The sequence below is a fragment of the Salminus brasiliensis genome, chromosome 20 (genome assembly GCF_030463535.1).
Source record: "Salminus brasiliensis chromosome 20, fSalBra1.hap2, whole genome shotgun sequence".
Taxonomy (NCBI): Eukaryota; Metazoa; Chordata; class Actinopteri; order Characiformes; family Bryconidae; genus Salminus; species Salminus brasiliensis.
This window is the reverse complement of record NC_132897.1, coordinates 32542781-32565438: the sequence shown is the minus strand read 5'-3', so window position 1 is coordinate 32565438 and position 22658 is coordinate 32542781. Positions and strand designations below refer to the sequence as shown.

General features: G+C 44.4%; 3 protein-coding genes across 5 annotated transcripts in view; 2 read left to right on the top strand and 1 right to left on the bottom strand.

The window, feature by feature from the left end:
* Positions 1-1930: 1930 nt before the first annotated feature.
* On the top strand, positions 1931-10745 carry vamp5 (vesicle-associated membrane protein 5). Its single transcript, XM_072664424.1, has 3 exons — positions 1931-2148; positions 6713-6856; positions 8548-10745. Exons 1-3 carry the CDS (start codon positions 2146-2148, stop codon positions 8704-8706), a joined length of 306 nt encoding a protein of 101 aa, XP_072520525.1. The 5' UTR covers positions 1931-2145; the 3' UTR covers positions 8707-10745.
* Positions 10746-12357: 1612 nt separating this feature from the next.
* rnf181 (ring finger protein 181) lies at positions 12358-16094 on the top strand. Of its 3 annotated transcripts, none has more exons than XM_072664421.1 (6): positions 12358-12448; positions 12927-13032; positions 13879-14012; positions 14123-14238; positions 14441-14515; positions 14993-16094. In XM_072664421.1, exons 2-6 carry the CDS (start codon positions 12947-12949, stop codon positions 15053-15055), a joined length of 474 nt encoding a protein of 157 aa, XP_072520522.1. In that variant the 5' UTR covers positions 12358-12448; positions 12927-12946; the 3' UTR covers positions 15056-16094. The 3 variants fall into 3 exon arrangements, with proteins under 3 accessions (XP_072520522.1, XP_072520524.1, XP_072520523.1); XM_072664423.1 differs by having other exon boundaries at positions 12359-12448; positions 15095-16094; XM_072664422.1 differs by having other exon boundaries at positions 12444-12526.
* Positions 16095-16648: 554 nt separating this feature from the next.
* The window catches only part of tmem150aa (transmembrane protein 150Aa), a 9623-nt gene continuing 3613 nt past the window's right edge, over positions 16649-22658 (bottom strand). Inside the window, exon 7 of the mRNA XM_072664420.1 lies at positions 16649-22653. Within this exon, the coding sequence (XP_072520521.1) occupies positions 22355-22653 (299 nt within the window). The 3' untranslated portion in view covers positions 16649-22354. The remainder of the gene's footprint in view (positions 22654-22658) is intronic.

Genomic DNA, 22658 nt, shown 5'->3' with positions numbered 1-22658 from the left:
ATCCACTTCGTCTTCCTGGTGCTAACCTAGCCAAAGAGCTATAGGCTAATAAGTACAACCAAGCTAGCACTTAGCCATAAGCCACATCATCTAAACACTCATAGACAGGTCTTCATCTGGGGTCCATGCTGTATTACCTTCACGAATATTCAGACTTCAGGTTGACGTTGACGGTAGATTTTGTGACGCTAACTGGTGACGTCCCTTTGAAGATCAAAGGTCACCCGAGTTATTTGTCTCAAAGGTACACTTGAAGTAAATCGCTGTATTACTTTATTATGTATTTGGGTGCATGGATGCTAGTTAAGCCCATCTCGCACTGTATTCCTGTATTTGCTAATTCTGTGCTAACAAACGTAACCTTTCAGTGTGGAGCAGCCGTCTAAGCGTTAATATAATAGCTACCTTATTAGAAACGCCTACCCAGCTAACATGCCCATGTGGGACCTGTAAGGGCTTCCAGGTAGGCCCCACATATGGGTGCCCACCCAGGGTCAGTGATGGGACCAGGAAGGCTTAAACATAGGCCCCATCCAGGTTGTCCACCACATACAGGGCCTAAGGTGGGCTTTAATGATGGGGCCCATTTGGGAAGTCCAACTGGAACCCACCTAGCCCCACGTGAGCATGTTGGCTTAGTACCTTGCACTTCCACTCACTGGCCAGTGTTTTAGAAACACTTACTTTGAGTCTGGGTGCCTCAGGGGTCTAATCACGCTCCGAAAAACTCTCCGAAAAACACGAAACACCTCACGAGAGAAGTTAAATATCTTCAAAAAGTTGTAGAACTTTTTTTTATTATTATTTATTTCTACCTCCAGAACCTCAAATCAAATTTTATTTGTCACATACATCGTCATACACAGTATAACTTGCAGTGAAATGCTTTTATGAGTCTGCCCACATCAAGCTATACAATAAAAATCTACATTTAAACTTAACTAAACCTTAACTTAATGAAGTAAAGTGCAAAAGTGCAAAAATAAAAATAAAATAAATAAAAAAATAGAATAAGTTACATTTAAGTTAAAGAATAAAATATAAAAATATGAAAATATAGAAATATAAGCACAAAAAAAATATATACAAAATACAAATACTCAATAGCCTCCAGAGCAATGCACTACAAACCGCTTATCCAGTCCTGAAAGTGGGCCGTAATGTCAGATAGCGGCTTCCTGCCATGAGGCCACAGGAACTGACAGAACTGGAGGGGGGCTTGTCAGGGTCTTTCCAGACTGACTAAAGCTCAGATGAAATGCAGAAATATCACCAACATCTCCAACACAGAGAGCTCTGCTTTTTTTTGGACGCTGATTACTCCATCTGTGAGACTTTAAAGACGTCAAATGTTGGATTTTGGGGTGTTTAGCAAACGCAACAGCGAACAGCCTGCTCATGAAACTTGATCGAGGCTTGATGGGCGTGTTTTTTTTTAAACCCACCCGTATTCGGGCAAACTCGCCTGTTTTAAATATTAAATATTTCTTTAACCAGAAAAAAAAAAGAGATAAATGCTTGATTTTTATGATGAATTAATGTACACGGATTAAAATCGATTAAAATAAATGATATCGACACCGTAACGGACAAAGGCGAGTCAACTCAAAGACAATATTTTTATATTTATTTATTTATTTCTACTCAAAGCTGACTCGACCGCACTGTTTTCAGTCGTGATAATAAATAATATAGTAATAATATATAAATAATAATGTTAAGAATATAGTATGTTTTGTGATGATTTTGTGGATATATTTTCGTGTATATATATCTCTCCCACCCGTTTTCCGTTCCAAGCCCCTCCCCCCACCCGCGCTCGCACTGGCTCTCCACGCCAGGCTGCCTACGAGCGTGAAGAAACAGCCAATCGCAGCGCAGCAGGGGCGGGGCCTGTCTCATTAGGGGTGGGAAACGAAACCGAGCGGCGTGTGTCTGCGGTGTCACTGGCAGGCGAAGCGACGAGGAAAGTTTTCACGTTCAAGTTGCGACGGAGAGAGACAAGTCAAGCCAGGCCCCTTGAAGCGCGGATCAGCTTGTAGAGGGTCTCGGGTGGGCTTCTTTTGTCTTTCAGATGCTGTAGTGAAGCGGGGGACCACTCTGCGTTAAGAGCACACACACACACACACACACTGTGGGACAAACATGGTAAGTTCTCCTTGCTTTCCTTCATGCAGCCTAATGTGGTCTGATATGGTCTGCTGTGTCCGGCTGTGGTCTGTGGGGTCAGTTCAGCTCCAGTGTATTTTGTCCCTGACCCATTAAATACAGGCAGGTTAACTTAGGCCTCCTGCATGTCTCTAGTTAAACAGCAGCCTTGCATAAGACTAAGCTACAACACACACACACACACACATGTGTGTTTATTTATCTAACAGGCTGTCATAAGCTTTACAGCAGATCCCACAAAGTGACTGTAGCCATGGAACAATACTGATAACGGTTATAATGTCAGTAAAAGACTAATAGAATAATGGAATAATGGAATTATCAAAAGTGGAATAGTATAATCATGAAGTCACAGTGGAGTAATAACGTATTTGGAGAGCTATGAAATGAATAATAACAAACTAGACGTGGAATAGTGTGGAATATTGGAAGTGTAATGTCCGTAGAAGACAAAAACTATGGAATAATGGCATAAAAATTCAATTCTTAAAGGAATAATGAGATGATGAACTCCGTACTAGATATAATCACAGTGGAATTCCGAGATAGTAATGGAATTATGAAGGGAATAATGGGATAATGTCACTGGGCAACACAAAACAGTGGAATTGTTAGTATATAATAATTGAATCATGAAAGGAATAATGAGATGATAAGGTCTGTGGGAGACATGATCTCAGCGGAATTCCGAGAAAGCAATGATAATAATAATAACGGCAGGTGGAATGATAATGTCAGGGAAAAACTAACAACAAACTATGGAAGCATGAGGTAATTGAATTATGAAAGGAATTATTTGATGGTAATGTCAGTTGAAGACACACAGCTATGGCTATCATAAGGTAAGACTTCTGCAATTATGATAATAATGTGAGAAGAAGGCAAATAATGGAATGGATTTTTAAAGGAAATCTTGGAATTGTAAAAGTAATTGGACATATGTGCTGGACTTGGCAACGCGGGGGAGACTCTCGTCTTTATTGATCTGTCCACTTGATGCACTTTGATGACGGAGGCTGGAGACAGCGGTGAATGAGAATGTAAAGTAGCCAGGGGGGAGCACTGAGGAAATTCCAGGTTCTCTGAGAGCTTTTTAAAGTCAAAAAGGAAAAGGAGAATAAGAGAGGACAGCAGAAAGGAAGGAAAGAGGCTACGGAGGGAAGTGATGGAAAGGCATATCCTGCCATTGCCCATTCATACGCCGAGTACATTCAGTATTGTTAAAATGTAGGAGGAATGAAGGTTAATACATGTCAGTGGTAATACTAAAGCCTCGAAGAAAGAGCCCTTTGTAGTTCCGTCCAGGTCCTGAACACCGGTGGGAATTCCAGAATTCATTCAGATGGACCCGGACTGAACACAATCACACATTTTTGTTTATGATGTCACAGTAGGGGTCTAGTAGCAGGCCAAATCCTGGACCACATCAGGAATTCCAGAATCAGATTTGAACGACTTCGGAATTCTGCTGTTATATTAGGACGTAGTAAGAATCCAATTCCAGAATCCCATTAGGAATGTAAATGGAATGGAGCTTGGAATGGACACAATTACAGATGTTATTTATTTGTGATGTCACAGTAGACTCTGGAAACACTTCGGTCCCATTCGGAATTCCAGAATCGGATTTGAATGACTTCGGAATTCTGCTGTTATATTAGGACGTAGGAAGAATCCAATTCCAGAATCCCATTAGGGATGTAAATGGAACGGAGCTTGGAATGGACATCATTACAGATGTTATTTATTTGTGAGGCTTTGGAAACACTCCGGATTTCAGACTTCACTTGAGCGAACCCGGAATGAGCCCAGCGAGCGCAGGCTTGATCTCCATTTGTCACTGTGGTCTTGGAAAGGGGTTTTCGCTGTCATAACGCTCACCTGCGGCTGTTTCCTGTTATTGTGCCTGGGAGGCGTGTGCTGTTTATGAACATGAAAAATGACTCAGGTTTGCTGGGATGTCCGTTCATCTCCTGGCTGACAGTTTCCCGGCTCTTGCGGGTCGCCCGCCACTGCGGCCGTGACTCCTGAACCCCTGGCTTCCTCCCCCAGCGCCGAGACGGAGGGGACGGGCAGGAGGCAGGGAGGTCAGAGCTTGGGTAATATACGTCTCTCTTTGTTTGGCAGAAAGCTGGCGAGGCCCGAGGAGATCAGCATCTTTAAATGCGTGCGTTTCAGAGTCCTGACCCTTGCGGCGATCACAATGGCTGCGTTGTGAGTGGCGGTAGCCTGTTTGTCCATTTGTCTGTTGTTCAGCTGGGTTCAGCCAAGTGAGCCGCAGGGGGAAAAGGAGAAGGAACGGAGGGGCACGCTTCCAGAATCACATTCCCCAAGTTTACAGCGATCAGAACTCTCCAGAAGTGCTCAGCGATTCCAGAAAACAACCTCTTTAACCCTGAGGATCTCCGCTGACGTTCTGATGCATCTGTAGTTGCTGCCATGAAACTATAATGGGACTATTCATTAGTATTCCTGTGGGCTGTTCCAAGTAGACCCGGGACTGTGCTTCTTGAGTGCTGCTAGTCTGTCCTAAAGGAATGCCCTACAGACCTGAAACTGCTTGATTTGATTGATCCGAATGACTGACCCTAGGTCATGTATCCCATTGTAATGAGGGAAGGCATTTGTTATTTGAACTGAAGTGTTTTACAGACCTAAAAACCTAAAATCATGGCAGCCCTCGTTTTCGCCTAATTTTCTAACCCACTGTTAGTACCCGCCCCCTATCACATGTTGCACTGTAAGGTTGAGGACTGACACATGCACAAGCTCTGATGCATCGGCTACCAGACGCATCACACCGAAGTAATGTGTGGAGAGGAAGAGCCATCACCCCCCACCCCTGGAGACCGCAAGGCCACTTGTGCTCTCTCAGGCTCCGGCTGCTGGTGGCAGCGATCCTCGGGTCTCCCTGGGTGGCCCTCACTCTCGTGTTAGAAGTATGCAACCGCTGACGCAACACAAATGTGTTGTTTTGTTGTGTGCAACACATCTGTTTGGAGAGAGTACAAACTCTCCGACAAGTTGGGAGGCTTCGTGCAGATGTGATCCGTTCCCAGGGTGACGTTTAGGCCCCTAAAGCCACTTCTTGGAAACCAGGTCAACCCCTAAGAGCGGGAGCGCTGGGACAGTTGGGACAGACGGACTGAACTGCAGGCTGTTCCCTGCTCGATGTGTTGAGCTACGAGTCCGAAACCATTCAGGTTATAATACGAGCCTGAGCAGCTGAGCAAGAGGTTCCTTAGAGGACTAGGGGAACCCGAGCGGGTTGAATACAGCAGCAAAAGGGGTTCCACTTATAAGCCAAAGAGCTAGTACTACTACTGTATGGCCATGTCGGTTGCGAGGCCCACAGCGGCCTGTGATTGTGATCTGTAGTCAGGTCAATATTAACTCTGACACGATCCAAAAGAAACACATGGTTGGTCCACATTGTTTCTATGGTGTTGCTAAGCGGTTCCTGTGATAAAGGTTAAAGGTGCACGTATTTGTCACTGTACAGTGTACATCTGTGGTAGTGAACACACACACACACACACACACACACACACTAGTGAACTAGGGGCAGTGAGTACACACACACACACAGAGAGGTGGGCAGCCAACTCCAGCGCCCGGGGAGCAGAGAGGGTAAAGGGCCTTGCTCAAGGGCCCAACAGTGGCAGCATGCCAAGCCTGGGAATCGAACCCACAACCCTGTTATCGATAGCCCAACGCTCTAATCACCGAGGGTTTGACTGATTTTTGTCAAATTACTGATTTATTTTCTAAGGCATTTGACTAATTTTGTCAATAATAATATTTTGATTTGTCCAAATATTCATTTATATTCTCAGGATTTCGACCCTTCATGATTACATAATGACAACCCCACTCACAGCCATGAAAGTTGTTACCGTTAACAGGTAACCGCTGCTTCTACAAGCTGACGTGCGTTTTTGCAAAGATGCATGCGAAGATAAAAAGGACCTCATGGGTAAGCGTAGCTTGCAGAGACCACAGTGTGTACACCGCCCGCTCATCTCGACTACACAACATGCAGGTGTGCAGAGATGTGGTTCAAGCAACCTTTGGAGCAGCTGAGGACTGGCAGACAGTCATATTACAGCAAGAAGTACGAAACCAGTGCTTCACAGCACTGCAGCCATTTTATTTACCATCCAGTGAACCTACATGTAAACTTTATACACGCCTTTTTATCTTCGTCTCTTTTGTTGGACACTGCCCCCTAGTGCACTGGTTCACTTTATGCCCACAAATATGCTGACAGATTAATTTGGCCCTAGGAGTTGAACTGACCGTCTGACGCTAATCTATATTTCATTCATCGTTTGTCCGGCCCTTTCCTTTCATTTTCCGTCCTGTCCTGTCCTCCTTGGGGGTCTCGACCTGTTCTTTGCTCCACACCGGTTTTCCAGTCCCCCTGACCTGCTATCTGGTCACGTCCCATTTCACCGTCCTGTCTCCTCTCCAGCGGCCAAACCCACTGCTCCCAGCCTTGACCCCGTCATCCTGATGCTAACCATTGTGCTTTTCTATGCAGGAGAACGGGCAAAGCCGGCTGAAGCAGGCCCAGAAGGACGTTGACGAGGTGACGATCATCATGCTGGACAACGTGAACAAGGCCAGGGAACGAGAGGGCAAGCTGGGCGAGCTGGAGAACAGAGCCGACGAGCTGGAAAAGAAGGTGAAGGCACACGTCCAGAGCTGCAGAATGTGCAGAATGCTAATTGCTACCACACTATTGGCATTTGCAATACTGCAATACTCTCATGAAAGGGCTCGTTGTTGAAATTAGGCCTCATAGGCCGATAAATGTTCAGAAGTCGCTTCGGGACTAAATAAACCGATCAGTAAAGTAAATACCATCAAAGTGGCGCTAAAAGGAAACGAATCATGGATGAAACAGAACTGACGTTATGTCGTAAACACAGTGTTTAGGGTCTAAGGGCATGTAGTCGATATGTCTTTAGCATTATAACATAATAAGTAACCTAGACCTATCAAAACTTCAGCAAGAACAGTGACTGTGCTAGCATACTTGCTATCGATCCACATAGTAGACAAACATTTAAGTTGTTTCTGTAATAAAAGCCTCATTTTTGTAGCAAAACTGTAGCAAAACTGACCGTTACATGAGTTACACACATAAACAAATAGTAAACAAATAGTTTTCTTAAACTTGCGTTATCGCTAATCCATCCTACCCTAGTAATAAAAGCCTATTTTCTAGCTAAACTGACCAGCTTGAGCTAGATTAGCTGTTGCCCTCGCTAGCATACATACTATGCTAACTACATGCTAGCTAACCATTTCACGTTGTTGTTCTTCTTTCTTTTAAACGCCACGTTTACTGTGGTACGCTTCACGTCAAGGGATTTCTTTGTAATAAAAGCCTCATTTTTGAAAACATTGCAAAACTGACATACGCAGAAGGTAAACAAATGGGTTTATTCAGCTAGCGTAATCGCTAATCCATCTTACTCTTCCAAAAACTCTGTAACTTTAGCTAGATTTTGTTAGTTTTGGTGTTATTAAAGGTTATTTGAAGCCTGACAGTGGCAACCGTAGCTAAACTGACAGGTAAATTTGCACCTGAGCTTGTAAATAATAGGATTTCTTAATTTACTACTCTAGTTCTGGAGTTTCTTTGGCTGTTTGGATGAATCGCACATCCAGCAGTGGTCCAAGTAATAAATAATGAAAATGAATTTTTGTCCAAAAAACCCCAGACTGACCTACGATCTTGATACAGCCATGTTTTGTTGTTTTTTTTTTCTTATAAATATGTTATTAGTTTTATTGTTTATGGCTCACTTATTTCAGTATATTTCCACAAGTCTGGAAGTTGCGAGGAAAGTTGACTCAGAGTAAAATTCCCTACATTTTGCGTAGTCTCTCTCAGTTTTCTATTGTTAGTTCTTCTTTATGTAAGCCACTTGTTTGCATTTCGTATGCCCCTGGCGGCCGGGCGGACATCAACCCCCCCCCCGTTTTACGGCCGTCTGGACGGAAGTCAGGAAGCCCCCTGAACACACTAATCATGATTTTTTGGCCCTCTGCAGACTTCGCTCCTCTTAATAACGGCGCTTCCAAGGGTTCCAAGGTCCGGCGGTGAGCAGGGAAACAGCAGGAAATGTCATATTGGAGTCTATAAATAGGTGGCTCTAGCTCTAGGTGGGGTTTAAGGGAAAAAGAATGTACGATTTACATCCTGATTTTAGCTGACGGGGTTAATTTTAGAAAGCTATTTCCTTTCTCGCCATGAGACGAATGAACCAAGCTCCTAACCCAGTGTTTGTATTTGCCTTGAATTTGGTCAGCCAGGTCAGGTAGTTCCCACATCACCGTAAAGTGACTGTTCCTGTCTGTTTTCAGAGCAAGGTGTTTTGCAAGACAGCGGTGCAAGTGAAACAGAAGAAGAGATTCGAGAACATGAAGTGGAAGCTGATCGCAGTCGGTGCCGTCGTGATCATCCTGGTCATCATCATCCTGGCTGCCATCTTAGGCAGTGGAAGCATCTCTAACTCCACATAAATGCAGCTGGAGACGAGGAGCCACTGAACCGAGGGGCTGGGGTCTCTTCGAGAAGCTCTGGGGACTTGAACTGTCGAAGCAGCTGTGAAAGTTCAGGATGGGTGGAGGTGGAGGGTGTGGGACCCGTCCAACGTTTTCGTTCTGTTGTAAAATCTCAGAGATTTGCGTGTTCAGATGTTTGCGCTTGGTGATGCTATGAAATGGTACTTAGTTGATGCTCCCTGCTGCTTCTGCCTTTGTTCCTTGAAAAAAAACAAAGAAGACAAAACAGCTAAATTAAAGGTAACGTCCAGGACCGTTCTTGGTGCTTTCATCAGGAGAGTTTACACATCGACCCTGGCTTCTGCTGGACTGGACTGATAGGAACTGTGTTGATCTGAAGATGAGATGAATTTCTGCTGTTTGAGCTCTGAAAAGGTAGATGTTTGTGAAACTGAAGAGTTAAGATTGTGAATTCACGATGGGGGGGGATGTGTTGGGCTGTTTTACTCCTCGAGTCACACCGTAGGACATCAGGGGGTTCCAAAGTCAGTTCTGTGGACACCATGTTCTGCACATTTTTGTGTTTTCCCTATTATGCAGCATTAATGACCTACTGTTAGCTGGAAAATGTCCACGAAGTCCCTCCGAAATGTATTTCCCGTTTTATTAAGAATGAAAGCTAACCGATATGTCAGAAAGACCTTGCCATGTCTTTTCGCATGCCATGTTAGTTTGTCACATGCCATGTAGTTTTTTTTTCTGGAGCTAATATTAGCTAAAGTAGTAAACATCTAACTAACATCTAGCCAACATCAGCTAGAGTGATGAACATCTAGCCAACATCAGCCAGAGTAGTTAACATCTAGCCAACATCAGCCAGAGTAGTTAACATCTAGCCAACATTAGCTAGCGTAGTCAGAATCTAGCTAACATCAGCCAGTAGTTAACATCTAACATCTCCACCGTTGATGGACCATTCTATCTTTAGGCCTCAGAACTCAGCAGGCAGTGTACCCATAACTATTAGGTGTACTAACTTCCTATGATGGAGCTATGAGACACTCAAAGCCAGAGTAGTTAACATCTAGCCAACATCAGCTAGAGTAGTTAGAATCTAGCTAACATCAGCCAGAGTAGTAAGCATCTAACATCAGCTAGAGTAGTTCACATCTAGCCAACATCAGCTAGAGTAGTTAACATCGAGCTAACAGCTAGAGTAGTTAACATCTAGCCAACATCAGCTAGAGTAGTTACCATCTAGCCAACATCAGCTAGAGTAGTTACCATCTAGCTAACATCAGCTAGACTTAACATCTAACATCAGCCAGAGTAGTTAACATCTAGCCAACATCAGCTAGACTTAACATCTAACATCAGAAAGAGTAGTTAACATCTAGCCAACATCAGCCAGAGTAGTTAACATCTAGCCAACATCAGCTAGACTTAACATCTAACATCAGCCAGAGTAGTATACATCTAGCCAACCTCACCTAGAGCTGTTAGCCTAATTAGCAAATTTAGCAGAGGTCAGTTAGTTATTGAGGGGATTCTGGTTTGCTTGATGAGGCAATGCACAAAAATCTGCATAACATGGTCCCAGGGACCCCTGGTCTGTCCTCTCAGTAAGGCCATGTGTTAAATCTGATGCAGTTTGTAAATCGTTACGTAACCAGTGTTGTGTCCTTTCTCCTGTGAAGTTTCTGTAAGGGGCAGTTTTTTTTTTTTTTGTTTTGTTTTTTTCAGACTTTCTGCATAATTCAGTGGTTGAGGTGTGAAGTCTTTCAGAGTTGGGGTTCGGTGTGAAATGGCTCGTTGTGGAGACTTAAGACATTTTATGCACTTATCAAAAACCACCAGCGGACCTACACGCCTAGCTTAATTCGGGGACTGCTTTGTGTCCGTGTCAGCATCCCTCCACCGTTGATGGACAGCTTAACCACTGAATTATGGAACATGTGAAACCCCCCCTTGAAGTGTGTGTGGAAATGTTTTGAAGCCCATGTGTAAAAGTGGTGTTTCCTTTTTGTCTTAATATGAAGTACAGTGTTCCTCATTAACTGCATGAGTGATGTGAGTGTGCTTACTCCACAGTTCCTCCACTGGGGTCCGGTTAGGGTCCGGAGTAGCTTCAGTAAATGAAAGGGATTCAATTTGACGATTATTGAATTACAGTAGAGCACTGTAAGTTGATTCAGCAAGGAGACCCAACCCAACCAATAGCAGCATCGTTCGGGATATTTCACACAAACAGGTCTTCTCAGTTTAGCCAGATAACTCAATCCTGACTCTGGTGGGTCCAAGGAAAGACGAGTGGAGGGACATCCCCAATGGACAATCCTGAACTTCCCTGTTCCTACAATAAGTGGCAAACTGGTAAGCTCAGATAGATACAAAGCATGTGATCTACTGGACCGACCTGGGTTGACCCCACTAGGCCACACGATGATTGGCCTATCAGAACTGTTGCCATCAGTCATAAGGGGGTTGGGCAGGGTTTGGGCTGATGTACCGAGTTCATAATGCTTTTAACATTGTGTGACTCAGGCTAAGAGAAGAAATTCCACTTCCAGCTTTATGGTCACTTTTAGGACCCACCCATTCTGAGGGGCCAGTGCAGCAGTTTAATCGAAAAGCAGCCTTTTTTTGATCTTCTCATCAGTGACCCACCCAGGCGTCCAGTCAGGAGAATGTGGAAAAAGTGTGTGGTTGTTTTTTTATCGCTGGTTCTGAAGAAGGGCTGTAGTTGATTTAAGGAAGCGTCTTAATGGGGTTCTCAGGGCAGCAGCTCGGGGTCATGACCTGAAGTGCGTTGGGAGACAAAACATTCTCACAGGCATCAGACAAAACCTTATCATCTTACTGAAAACATTCATTCCAGTCGCACGGGAAAGTGACCTGAGATCCACAAGCACTCACATCCTGAAGATCAGACTGCAGACTGTTGGTTAGGGGAACAGTCCCATCATAACCAGCCATGAGGAACTCAAGCTGGGGTCCAGCTGGTGTCTCCCCTCTGCTAAAAGCTCTGACACCCCACCGGAAATCCATGAACCTCACGACTGTGGCCATAACCTGCGTCATATTTGTGTGAAATCCTGATTGACACACTATATGGACAAAAGTATTGGGACACCTGCTCGTTCATTTCTCATTCATTAATTGCTTTTGTTGGAGTAACCCTCTCCACTGTCCAGGGAGGAAGGCTTTCTACTAGATTCTGGAGGAGCATTGATGTGAGGTAATCATTTTAATCATCAAGATGTTGGGGGGATCACCACCACCCCCCCCCCACCCACCCATACCCCCCAAATCATCCCAAAAGCTCTGGATCGAGAGAAAGCACGCTTCTTCTCTACAGACATTAAACCAACTGGGTGTGTGCATTTGCACGTCCGTGTCGGTGATCTGTGTCAACTCAAAGTAGCTGAAGGCGTTCATTAAAAGGGGTGTCCACAAACATTTGGACATAGGCCTGTGTTATTGTTGTTGTTATTGTTGTTGTTGTTGTTTTTTTCTCAGTAGCTCAGCGGCACCCTCTGCTGTTGAAAACCGTGGTTACAGTTCGCCTGGTTCAGTCTCAAATGGTTCTGTCGACTTCCTACATAGTGCACTAGCTCGCTAGCTACATAAGCCAGGAAATCAACAGGGCCTTTTCGCGCCCTAAGTAGTGCACTCGGGGAGCCTTTTGGGATGCGGCCCGAGCAGTTCAGCGATGACAGTGCAGCGTTAGCTCAGCTTCCAGCGCTCCTAACGACGGAAGGTAAGGCGGCGTTACTCCAGCGTTTCAGAGGACCGTCAGGACATGAGCTAGGGATTAAACACGATACGATGAAGACAGGTTTTTATCAACTTTCAGCCTCACTTTACAACCATAACAGCCGGCCAACTCCTGAATAACGTTAGCCGGCTAGCTAGCTAGCTTGTTTATTAGCTAGCTAGCTAGCGTTAAAACAACGTTTCTGAGGCGCAGCTCTTCATGTAAACGTGTTTTCTTAGCTGCTTTAGTTCATTTCAGCTTCTGCAGAACATTGCAGACACATTGCAAATGAAAAAAGAAACGTTTTAGCTTCTAAAATGTTGGCCAACTTTAACCAACCTTAGCTAGCTAGCTAGCCGTGTCAGCAGTTCACTGCACTCCAGTGTAATCCAGCCGAACTGTAGCCCGGTTCTCCTGACTGGAATTACAGAAATCTGATCTGATCCTCCTGTCATTTTCTAACCCCTGCTTCTGGCCTTAGGTTGACCCTCCAGCTCCGGGATGACTTCCTACTTTGATGAACATGACTGTGAACCCACCAACCCCGAGGAGCAGTACAGGCAGAATGCTCTCCTTGAGCTGGCCAGGTGTCTACCATAGCTTGTGCACTGTACTACAGACCCTTTCCTCCTCCTTCTGCTCAGATTCTAGATCTATCTGTCTAGACCGAGCTACCACATGTATCTGCATGTATCTCCACTGACCACCCTTTGATCAGGTCCACCTAGGCCATCAGTGGTCCGGACCACCGCTGAGCAGGTGGTGTTGTGGAAGAGACAGCTGTCAAACAGTCAGACACCACTTTTTAGAGATGTACCTTCCTGCTCCCCCATGTGTGGTGGGTTAGGTGGCTGAAATTAGCATCTTGTTGGAATCGTCCAGCATCAGCTTTGAGGGTTTGCAGGTAGGTAGCTCTCCAGGTGCAGGGTTGGTGACCACTGCTCTACCCCATGTCTACTTTGGGATGTCTCCCAAAAATATCCAGCCAAGAGCAGCTCTGTGGCCTGAAATTGACTGCTGATGAATGCCGCATCAACAGATGGGCTACAGTTCCCAGTCTAGGCTTTATAAAGTCCACTATGCTCTGACTGGCCACCTTATTGACCCTTTTATCAGGTGCACTTCGGCCTACTATACAGGTGCATCTTGCTTACATTCTGTCAATCTTCGTCAGGCACTATCTTTCCATCCAAGTGGTCTCCAACCCGCCTGGAGATCTACCTTCCTTCCTCCTTGCAGGTTCTTCAGGTTCCTTTCTTCTTACATAGTGCTAAAGCCAGCATCAGCTCTGAGGGTGGATTCAGGTTGGCCCTGAAGTCTGCTGCTCTATCCTATATCTGCCTTAGGTTCTCTGCTAGACTGAGCGTAGGCCCATCCACTAAAAACAGGAATTCACAGCCTCCCCCCCTCCCTCCCTCCCTCACTCCCTCTAGGTCACTGATGCAGGGCTTGGACATAGACTCAGGATGGATGGACGCTTCTGACTGGGACCAGCGCCTGCCGCCTCCTGCATCGAAAACGGTGGTGCAGAACCTGCCTCTGCACCGTATCACCCCACAGCAAGCAGGTAACGCCACTTTCCTGGCCTCTTCTCCTTCTTATTTTGCTTTCTGAGACGACGAGATGAGCTGTGGTTTGAGCTTCTTGGGCTGAAACTCCCTCTTTGTTTTGGTCCAGATAAGGGGCTGAAGTGTCCTGTGTGTTTGCTGGAGTTTGAGGAGGAGGAGACGGTTCGTGAGATGCCCTGCAAACACCTCTTTCACTCCAGCTGCATCCTGCCCTGGCTTGGCAAGGTGAGTGGGAGTGTTTTCAAACATATAAACACATACAAGGGGGGCGGCTGGAGCAGCTTTTTACACTGTAATGGAATATAAAGCCCTTTACGGACATGCATGATGACCAACAGGTTTTCTAATTGTCCTGAGATCAGAAAACGGAAATACTAAAAAAAAAAAAAAAGTGATTCTGAGAAAATGAGCTGCAAATGTGTTGCAGACTAACTCGTGTCCACTGTGTCGGTTTGAGCTGCCCACTGACAACCCTGACTACGAGGAGTTTAAAAAAGACAAGGTAAACAAATCTCCATCTTTAAAACCATAAAAAAAGAATGATGCACTGGCACTTTTCATGTCCAGATCCAAGTGCTAGCCACATATATACATGGTAGTGGGGAACGCCTGGTCTTGGAGGGCCGGATTCCTGCACAGCTTTGTGCTTTTCCTGCTCAAGCACATTTGATTTACCTCGCCTGGCAATTGCCAGGTTAATTAGGTCTGTTAGAGCAGGGGAATCGGCAAGCAGTGCTGGACTCCGGCACTTGGTTCCTCACTCTCCGTTAAAAGCAGACATCGGTAATGCAAAAGTATATAAGGCTCAGACTCCTCCAGTTCTGAGCTTGCTGTAGCAGTGGTTCTTCAGGGACGTAGATTTTCACTCCCTATGTATTGCCAGCTGGGTTGGAGCAAAAGTCTGGACCATCCATGAGAACCTTTTGAACTTCTTGAGTAACTTAAAGTTAGTCTGTGAACCTCAAACCCTTCTCTCCAGCAACCGAAGCGGGACATTGGTTTGCTACTGGCGACCGACGCTCAGCTTCCAAGCCGAACGTGACCGTTTTTTAAAGGTTTCATTTTTTGCCGTTGGACACAGGAGCGGAGAAGACAGCGAGAGCACCGCCTGGAGGACCTGCATGGAGCCATGTACACTTGACCTCAGCACCACACACTTCCCTCTCCACACACAAACGCACATTTTAAACGCAGGGCTTAATCGACACGCTGCCTCGACAGCTGGTACGCGTGTTACTGATCTGAGGTTGAGGTTGGACCACGCTCTGGAAAGTGAGTCTTTTCCTCTGCCTGAAAGCAATGAGCTACTTTTTTAAAACCTCACTTTTTTGTATGCAAATGCACTAAAGAGCAGTTTAAAAAAACAAAAGTCTAAAATGACTTGTGAAGTCTGTAGTGATTGTAATTCTTGTATTGTCCTGTGATTCTTCCATCGTAAACTTTTTTTTTTTTTTTTTTTTTTCTCTATGTGAGAACTGTGTGTTGAGAAGTGCTGGTAATGTTATCTGGCATCGTTATCTATTTATTCCTGATTTTAAATAAAATACAAAAAAAAAATAATAATAAAAATAAGGGAAAAAAAGCTCTGAGGAAACCATGCTGCCTGCTTAACTCAGCAGCACTACCTCCGAGAGCGTAGTGCTTCAGCTGTTACAGGATAAATAATGTAAAAGAAAAAATGCAAAACCGACAATCTCAAATAGTGTGTTCTTCATTAACCTGGACCTTTTCAAAGATCAATTATTTATATAAATGATATATATTGCGTTATTATAAAATACTGGAATTTTCACCAGATGTCACTTTGCTTAAATGAGGTTTTCTTAAGGCTGGTTTTACATGGTGAAACATTCATGGAACGAGTTGGCTATAATTCCGACTGTTGCCTATATTGCCATAATGATGCTGAGATGATATTGTGCAGCCCTAAAATATATAACAAAAAAAGCCATGTCTTTTTCGTTTGTCATGCCAGCTGTCCTTTCCATTTCCGTGTGGGAACATTTGAAGAAAAAAACTGACCGATAGAAATGCTCCAAAATGACTTGGAATAAAATATTTTTTCATTAACGTCCAATAAAGCTCTCAGCTGTTTCCTTTTCTCTTGACAAGTGGTCTTTAGAGTCTATGAAATTTCTGTTTGCCAAATTTGACCACCTCCACCAGCCTGGGCCGCTGGCACAAGGCAGGTTGGCTTCTTGGATATATGCGGTTTGCGTCGAATTCTGGCTCCGTTTTTACAGTCCTTGGTCCTTGTACAGAATTGATGTCTGTGCTTGATCCACTGCAGCCTCAGCTTTCTGTTCTTGGCTGACAGAGGTGTCGTCCGTCCGCCGTAAGGTTGGACGTGGTGTTGAGCAGAGTGGTTATCATCTGAGCTACTGTAGCCTTTCTGTCAGCTCCAACCAGTCTGCCCATATTCTGTTGACCTTTTCTCCTCCCATCTCTGCATGAGTGTTTTGCTGGCTTCGGGGTTTTAAACGGGCAGTGTCAGCACCTGTGTCAGCACCTGTATCTGCTAGAAACAGCAGCATTAGTGTATCATCAAAACAGGAAGAAAAATTGAGCTTTTCAGCAGAGAGACATTTATCAAGACTCGCTGAGAGAGAGAGTGAGAGAGACAGAAATACATGTATAACATATAATCTTGTTTATTTGTCAGTGATTTGTTTTTTTTTTACTGTAATTTAATATAAATCTCTGATCAAAGAAAAAGAAACATCATTGAAATGATACATAACTCTTACGTATTTACATAAAAGACTTAGAAAATAAAAAATATTCTCTGGTTTTGTTGTTTTTTTTGTTGTTTTTTTTTTTGCATTTCGGTTTTCGGAGTCTGAACCTCACGTCTTCCGTCTCGTACTCATTAGAAGCGAACGTGCTGATAAAAAATATTTCCGTTATCTTTTAAAAGGCATCAGAAAAATAACTCCGGTTCGGAGATGAACGTACAGGCAGAAAATACATCACAAAAATAAAGTCCCCCTTCCTGGCGTCAACATCGGCGCGCTCTCGCCTCTCAATATCCCCCGCCTTTCCCACCAAAATCTCTCAGCAGGTCTTCGAACCACCTTACTGCAACGAGACGAGTTTTCAGGAAGTTGGCAGGCTCGTAGCTCTGGGTAACGGCGCGAGGTTTGGCTAGTATCGTGAACAGGGTAACAAAGATGCGACAAATAGGGAAATATCAGAACACTTCGGTAGTCTTTCAGCTCTCCTACCCAACCCGATCTTAATTCGGTTCAACAAGCGACGTGATCCTGATGTGATGGAGATCCGAGTTGCCTACAGTTGTCAAGTAGCGAGGCTTCGTGTTGAGACTCAATACACTTATACAGACAAAAAGAAACATTGGTATTGAAAGATCTTTAGAATTATGCCTTTACCGAACCCCCTTGCTCTTCACAGCGGGTGGCACGTCACCTAAGTGAAGCTCAAGCAACGTTCTCCAGACTTTTTTGTTTGGTTTTCATGCCATGTCTACGGATCTCTCTATCCGTCTCTATTGATCTTTAGACTTCATCGTGGTCAGCCAGTAGCAACAGAGGTAGATGTAAACACACCATGAGAAACACTTAATCGCTAACTAGAGTCTGCACAGACTTGTTTACACTCCAGGTTGTGACTTCTAGCAAAAGCAGTGGTCTGAACCGCTAACCGTAGCCTGATGAAGATTTGGTTGATGTAAGAATGACCAAGTAGCAACATGGCGCTTTTCCACCGGACAGTGTGGTACGCAACAGTGCGGTTAGAACTTGACAATTCTATGTCCCTGTAAGTCCTTGCTTTGTGCTCTTGGTACCTTGGGAAGAGCGGAAACTGAATATTAGAAGGGGTACAAAGGTACAGTACGGGTTTTGATGATTGATTCTGACCAAGACCATCAGTTGACTGATGGTCTGCGCCATTTGTAGCTCCACCCATCAACCTTTGATCAACTTTAGCATGGGTTTGAATGGTTACAGTGCAGGAAACTTGGAATTTGCAGACTATCGGATGAAAAAGGGCAACAAAGACATGCAGTGCTGAATAACAGGCATCTTGCGCCAGTTTGGTTGGAATCAGGGGTGGGCGATATGACGATATATCGTTAATCACAAATTCTGTAGAGACACAATTAAGACGTTCGAGTTCAGAGTTCGAACGGCATTCGCGTATATATAAATTGTCTTGACCTAGCAACAACCAAGCAGATCTAATGGTTGTGTCCCGACAACCTAAACCTTCTAACAAGACCAGAACAGTGTTTGGTGTCAATCTCCAAAATCAGCTCAAACCATGTCATGGATGTGTGAGCTCTAGGAGCTCCTCGGCAGGTGAAGCGCTCTATGCTAACAATGCCTGCAGTAGCCTTTCTAGCAAATTGTCAATAACCACAACGCTATTGACATATTGCCCACCCCTAGTCTTGACTGAATCCATACATACAGTTACACTCCAGTTTTTTAAACTGGATTGAAGCCAACTATACTATTAGCTTTGAAATCGTCACGGCTGGATTTGGTTTGGTTTTGGTTTGGTTGTAAACGAGCCGTCGTACTGGTCCTCCAGAAGGCAGTACATATTCCAATCAAACGGACCAGTAGCATCCGATGCTTCTCAAATTCTTTAGCACAGAGTGTAAACAAGCCATTTGGATCCAAGTATAGTCTAATGAAGCCTCACGTAACAAAGTACAATCCGGGGGTGGCTAGAATTGACCCCAGCAACGTTTGGTAGGACACTCGAGAGCAGTGGTCACCAACTCTGCTGGTGGAGATCTACCTTAATGAGAAACGCTGATCTAGAAAGTGCAGCGGGTGAATAAGAAGAAACCCAACAACAAACGTCTGCCTGAACCAAAGCGGGCCAGAGATATACGGCGACCTCTAGAACGAAGAGAGAACCGCAGGAGTTTATACAGTACCCATCAACAGGACACCCGTGAGGACACCTAGCTTTTTTGCTACGTCTTTTAGGAGCTTGAAGGAAGGGACGGCTGATAAGAGTCCAACCAACCTTGGGAATTAAAATCCAAAGCTCAAGCCCATCTATTTCATCGAGACGTCCCTTGCTGAGACGTTAACCTCTGGGACGAAGATGTCTAAATGCGTGCTTTTGACAACTGTTTGGAAAAGAAAACGGTCAGATCTGTGGAAAATGTCGGAAAACCAAATCACTATTAGGTTAAAACTTGCTCTTCAAGCCAAGGAAGACACTTCGATGGCAAGATGGAAGATGGAAACACTTCAGAAGAAGCCAAGGTGTCCACACCTGATGGGAAGTGCATGAGTGACCCCTTAAAGGCAAGGACTGATGTTCAAAGCTTTGCAGACTCCAGTAAAAACGCTAACTCTCAGAAACGGCAGTAACAGGACATTAAGGCCCGACAGCTTTCTTCTCAGCCTTTAGCCCCCCACCCCCCACCCCACCCCTCCAAAACACTGTTTCCCAGGAACCAGCCTGGAGACCAGTACAATTCTCGAGTTCAGTCATTCATAAATCTGTGTAAAGGACCACCGCTGCAGTGCCTTGGCACCATTTTCCCAGAGTGGCATCCAGGTTTCTCTGGTTACTATGTCAGTATCCTAAGCCATAGCCACTGGAATACAATACTCAAAAGAAAAGATTGCTTTGGTGGACCGGAACGCACTATGAACATGGCAACAGAACAAAAAAAAAAACAAAAAAAACAATGTACAAAACTGGACAAAAGGTAAAATCGCTAGAAAGTCGCTGATTGCCACTTTGGCTTAAAAAAAAAAATAAAATAATAACATTGCATAAATCAGGTGTTTTCCTAAGGCTGGTTTTACATGGTGAAACATTCATGGAACTAATTGCAAGTCTTATTTGTAGCATTTTTATGTTTTTGATAAAGTTAATAATAACCTAGCTATGTGCGTGCTAACTAGCATACAAGCTAACTGGTTACCAACAAATAAGCGAAGCTATATATGGAACCAGCCTTGGCTAGATTTCCTTGTATATGACGGGCTGACTGTGCTAGTTAGTTGGTCGCAATCGTTGTTTGTCGTGATCATGTGATCTTCGAGATTACAAAGTGAGTCACCAGAATTCTCACATGATCACATGGTACGTCAACGGCATTTCCGATAACGGTTGATTGGCGTGATTACATTATTTACGGAATTCTGATCGACTGACACGATCACATTATGTTTGGCATTTTTGATGCTGATTGACATGATCACATGTTGCGTTGACAGCAGTTTGATACTGATTTACTTGGAAAAAGTTATTGATTGATCCAATTCCGTTATATTTACGCAATTTTGACGCTGACTGACGTGATCACATGTTGCATTAGCAGCATTTTGATGTTGACTGACATGAATACATTTACAGCCTTTGATGTCTACTGATGTTATTACCTTAATTATGGAACTTTGATGCTGATTGACACGATCACGTTTGCGTTAACAGCATTTTGATATTGATCGATGCGATTGCTATATTTACAAAGTTTTGATGCGAATTGGTGTTGGTGTGATCACAAGGTCAACAGCATTACATGCTACAGTATTGACTGTTATATGTCGCTTGACGTGATCACGGTAGTTCTGCCGAAGTTTCATGTACGTTATCGTTATTTAAATTGTCATCTGATGCGATCACATGGTTTGTGGAAGTTCCAAGCAAGAGTCACATGAAAGTTTCACCACGTCCAGCCTGAAATCAAAGGAAAGACCAGCAGTCACTTGAGATGACGGTGATAAAAACAAGTACAAAGAACAGAAGGTGGATGCAGCTCACTGCTGAAATTTCAGGAGTAAAAAAAAAAAAAAGACATGAAAAGATATGGACACTTGTGAATATTAAATCAGAAAAGAACTAAATCGATATAAAGGCAGGCATACAAAAATCAATTGCCGTAAAAGGCAGTGGTTACATACGATAACCAAAACAATACAAGATGGTTATCTATGATTTTACAGGGAAAGATGTGCAAGAAGAGTTTCGAGACACGTTTTTCCGCAATTTCACGCAACTTCAAGCTATACTATTATCTTACGTTCTTAGATTGTTTCGCTAAGTTCATACGTGTGCACAAGTCATACAACTACAGTAACAACCTTAACTATAAGCCCATAGCCACTCTCACATTCAGAATATACTTCTCTCAGTAGTTCCTTACAAGAAAAACACTAAAAGTTCTTCATTTTGATTTCATTCATTGTGTAACGTGCAAATATGTCATTGTCCAACTGTAAAAAGGGGGGCAAACATACAGTAGCGAGCTCCAGCAGGCCTTAAGACCACCCCTTTCAAGGCTGTGACCATAAAAACAACTCTACCGTCCTTCGGTTTCTACAATCCAGGCCAACCTCCCAAACTGTGTATAAAAACCACACCAAAGCTAAGCTAACCTGACTCATCGTTTTTCTTTGTGGCCTAAATATCATACCTCTCTCTAACAACTGGAGAAGTCAAACAAATCTGGACCGAGTGGAAATTACCTGACCAAAAAACATGAACTGAAGGGAATCGTGACAAATTTTTTAATTATCTAGTTAGGCAGTTTCCCCCCCCTTCAGTCAAATGTAGTCAACCAGCCAAGACATATTATGACATACTATTAGCTATAAACAGCAATGGGACCCCCATCCATGTTTATAGGTAACAGTGGCGTCATACAGGGTCAGAAACCACATGAGTAAGTCTACTGGAGATGACCGAACACCTCCACAGGGTTTGAGGCGAGTATGTGATGATTTAGGCATGCAGTTTACACCATGCTAACTGGTGGAATACTTGTTTGCTACATTAGCCTCGTAGCTCCGAGCACGCAACTAAACAAGCCACGCCACTTCTGACACCAACGTCTTGGCTGGTCAACTGCACCTGGTGTGAAGAGGAAAGTGTGTATACGTCCAACTGTTCCATTAACAGGATGGTTGTTAACCTACCCGTTTTGCGCCTCAACTTAGGCCCAAGTGTGCACCGCTGGATTGACCCTGCACTGCACTGGGTGGTTTCCCTTCTTTAGGACACCTCAGATCGACAGCAATGGAACCACTAACCCAGAGGTATTCAACATCCAGCCTCGATTTCAGTTTCAGGACCTGGATTATGGAATCACTGGTAGTTTATTGAACGAAAACCCATTCTAGACTCTAGACATTCTAGACTACCAGGGCTAGAATCGACAGACCTTGTCCTATTATCTAACATACCAGCGATTCCAAAATCCAGGGCCCTAAGAGTTGAATACCTCCGTACCAACCCACACAACGCAGGACTATTCCGGTAACCGGGATGGGGGGGGAAACACAATTTTCCCTCCATCTATGGGCTCTTCGCGTCTCTCTGCATTGCCTAGGCAGTTCACGTGACTCTAAAGCATAGCTATGCTCTCCGGCGTGCAATTTAAATGTGTAGAGGTGCTGCTCCCCCCTGGTGACTTCAGCCCCTTTGAAGCTCCGCCCCCGAGGCCTCCAGACCCGCCTCTGAGGATGACGCTGGAACCGTGGGGGAGGTTTCTCTGAAGACCTGCCATCATGGTCTCGCTGGTGACTGTGCCAAACTCGTAGGTGAAGGTCCCGTAAAAGACGAGGATGACCACGGTGAAGACCCATTCGCAGATGGCGGCGGCGTGCTGCAGGACGAAGCTCTCGTGGATGAAGAAGATGCCGCCTGAG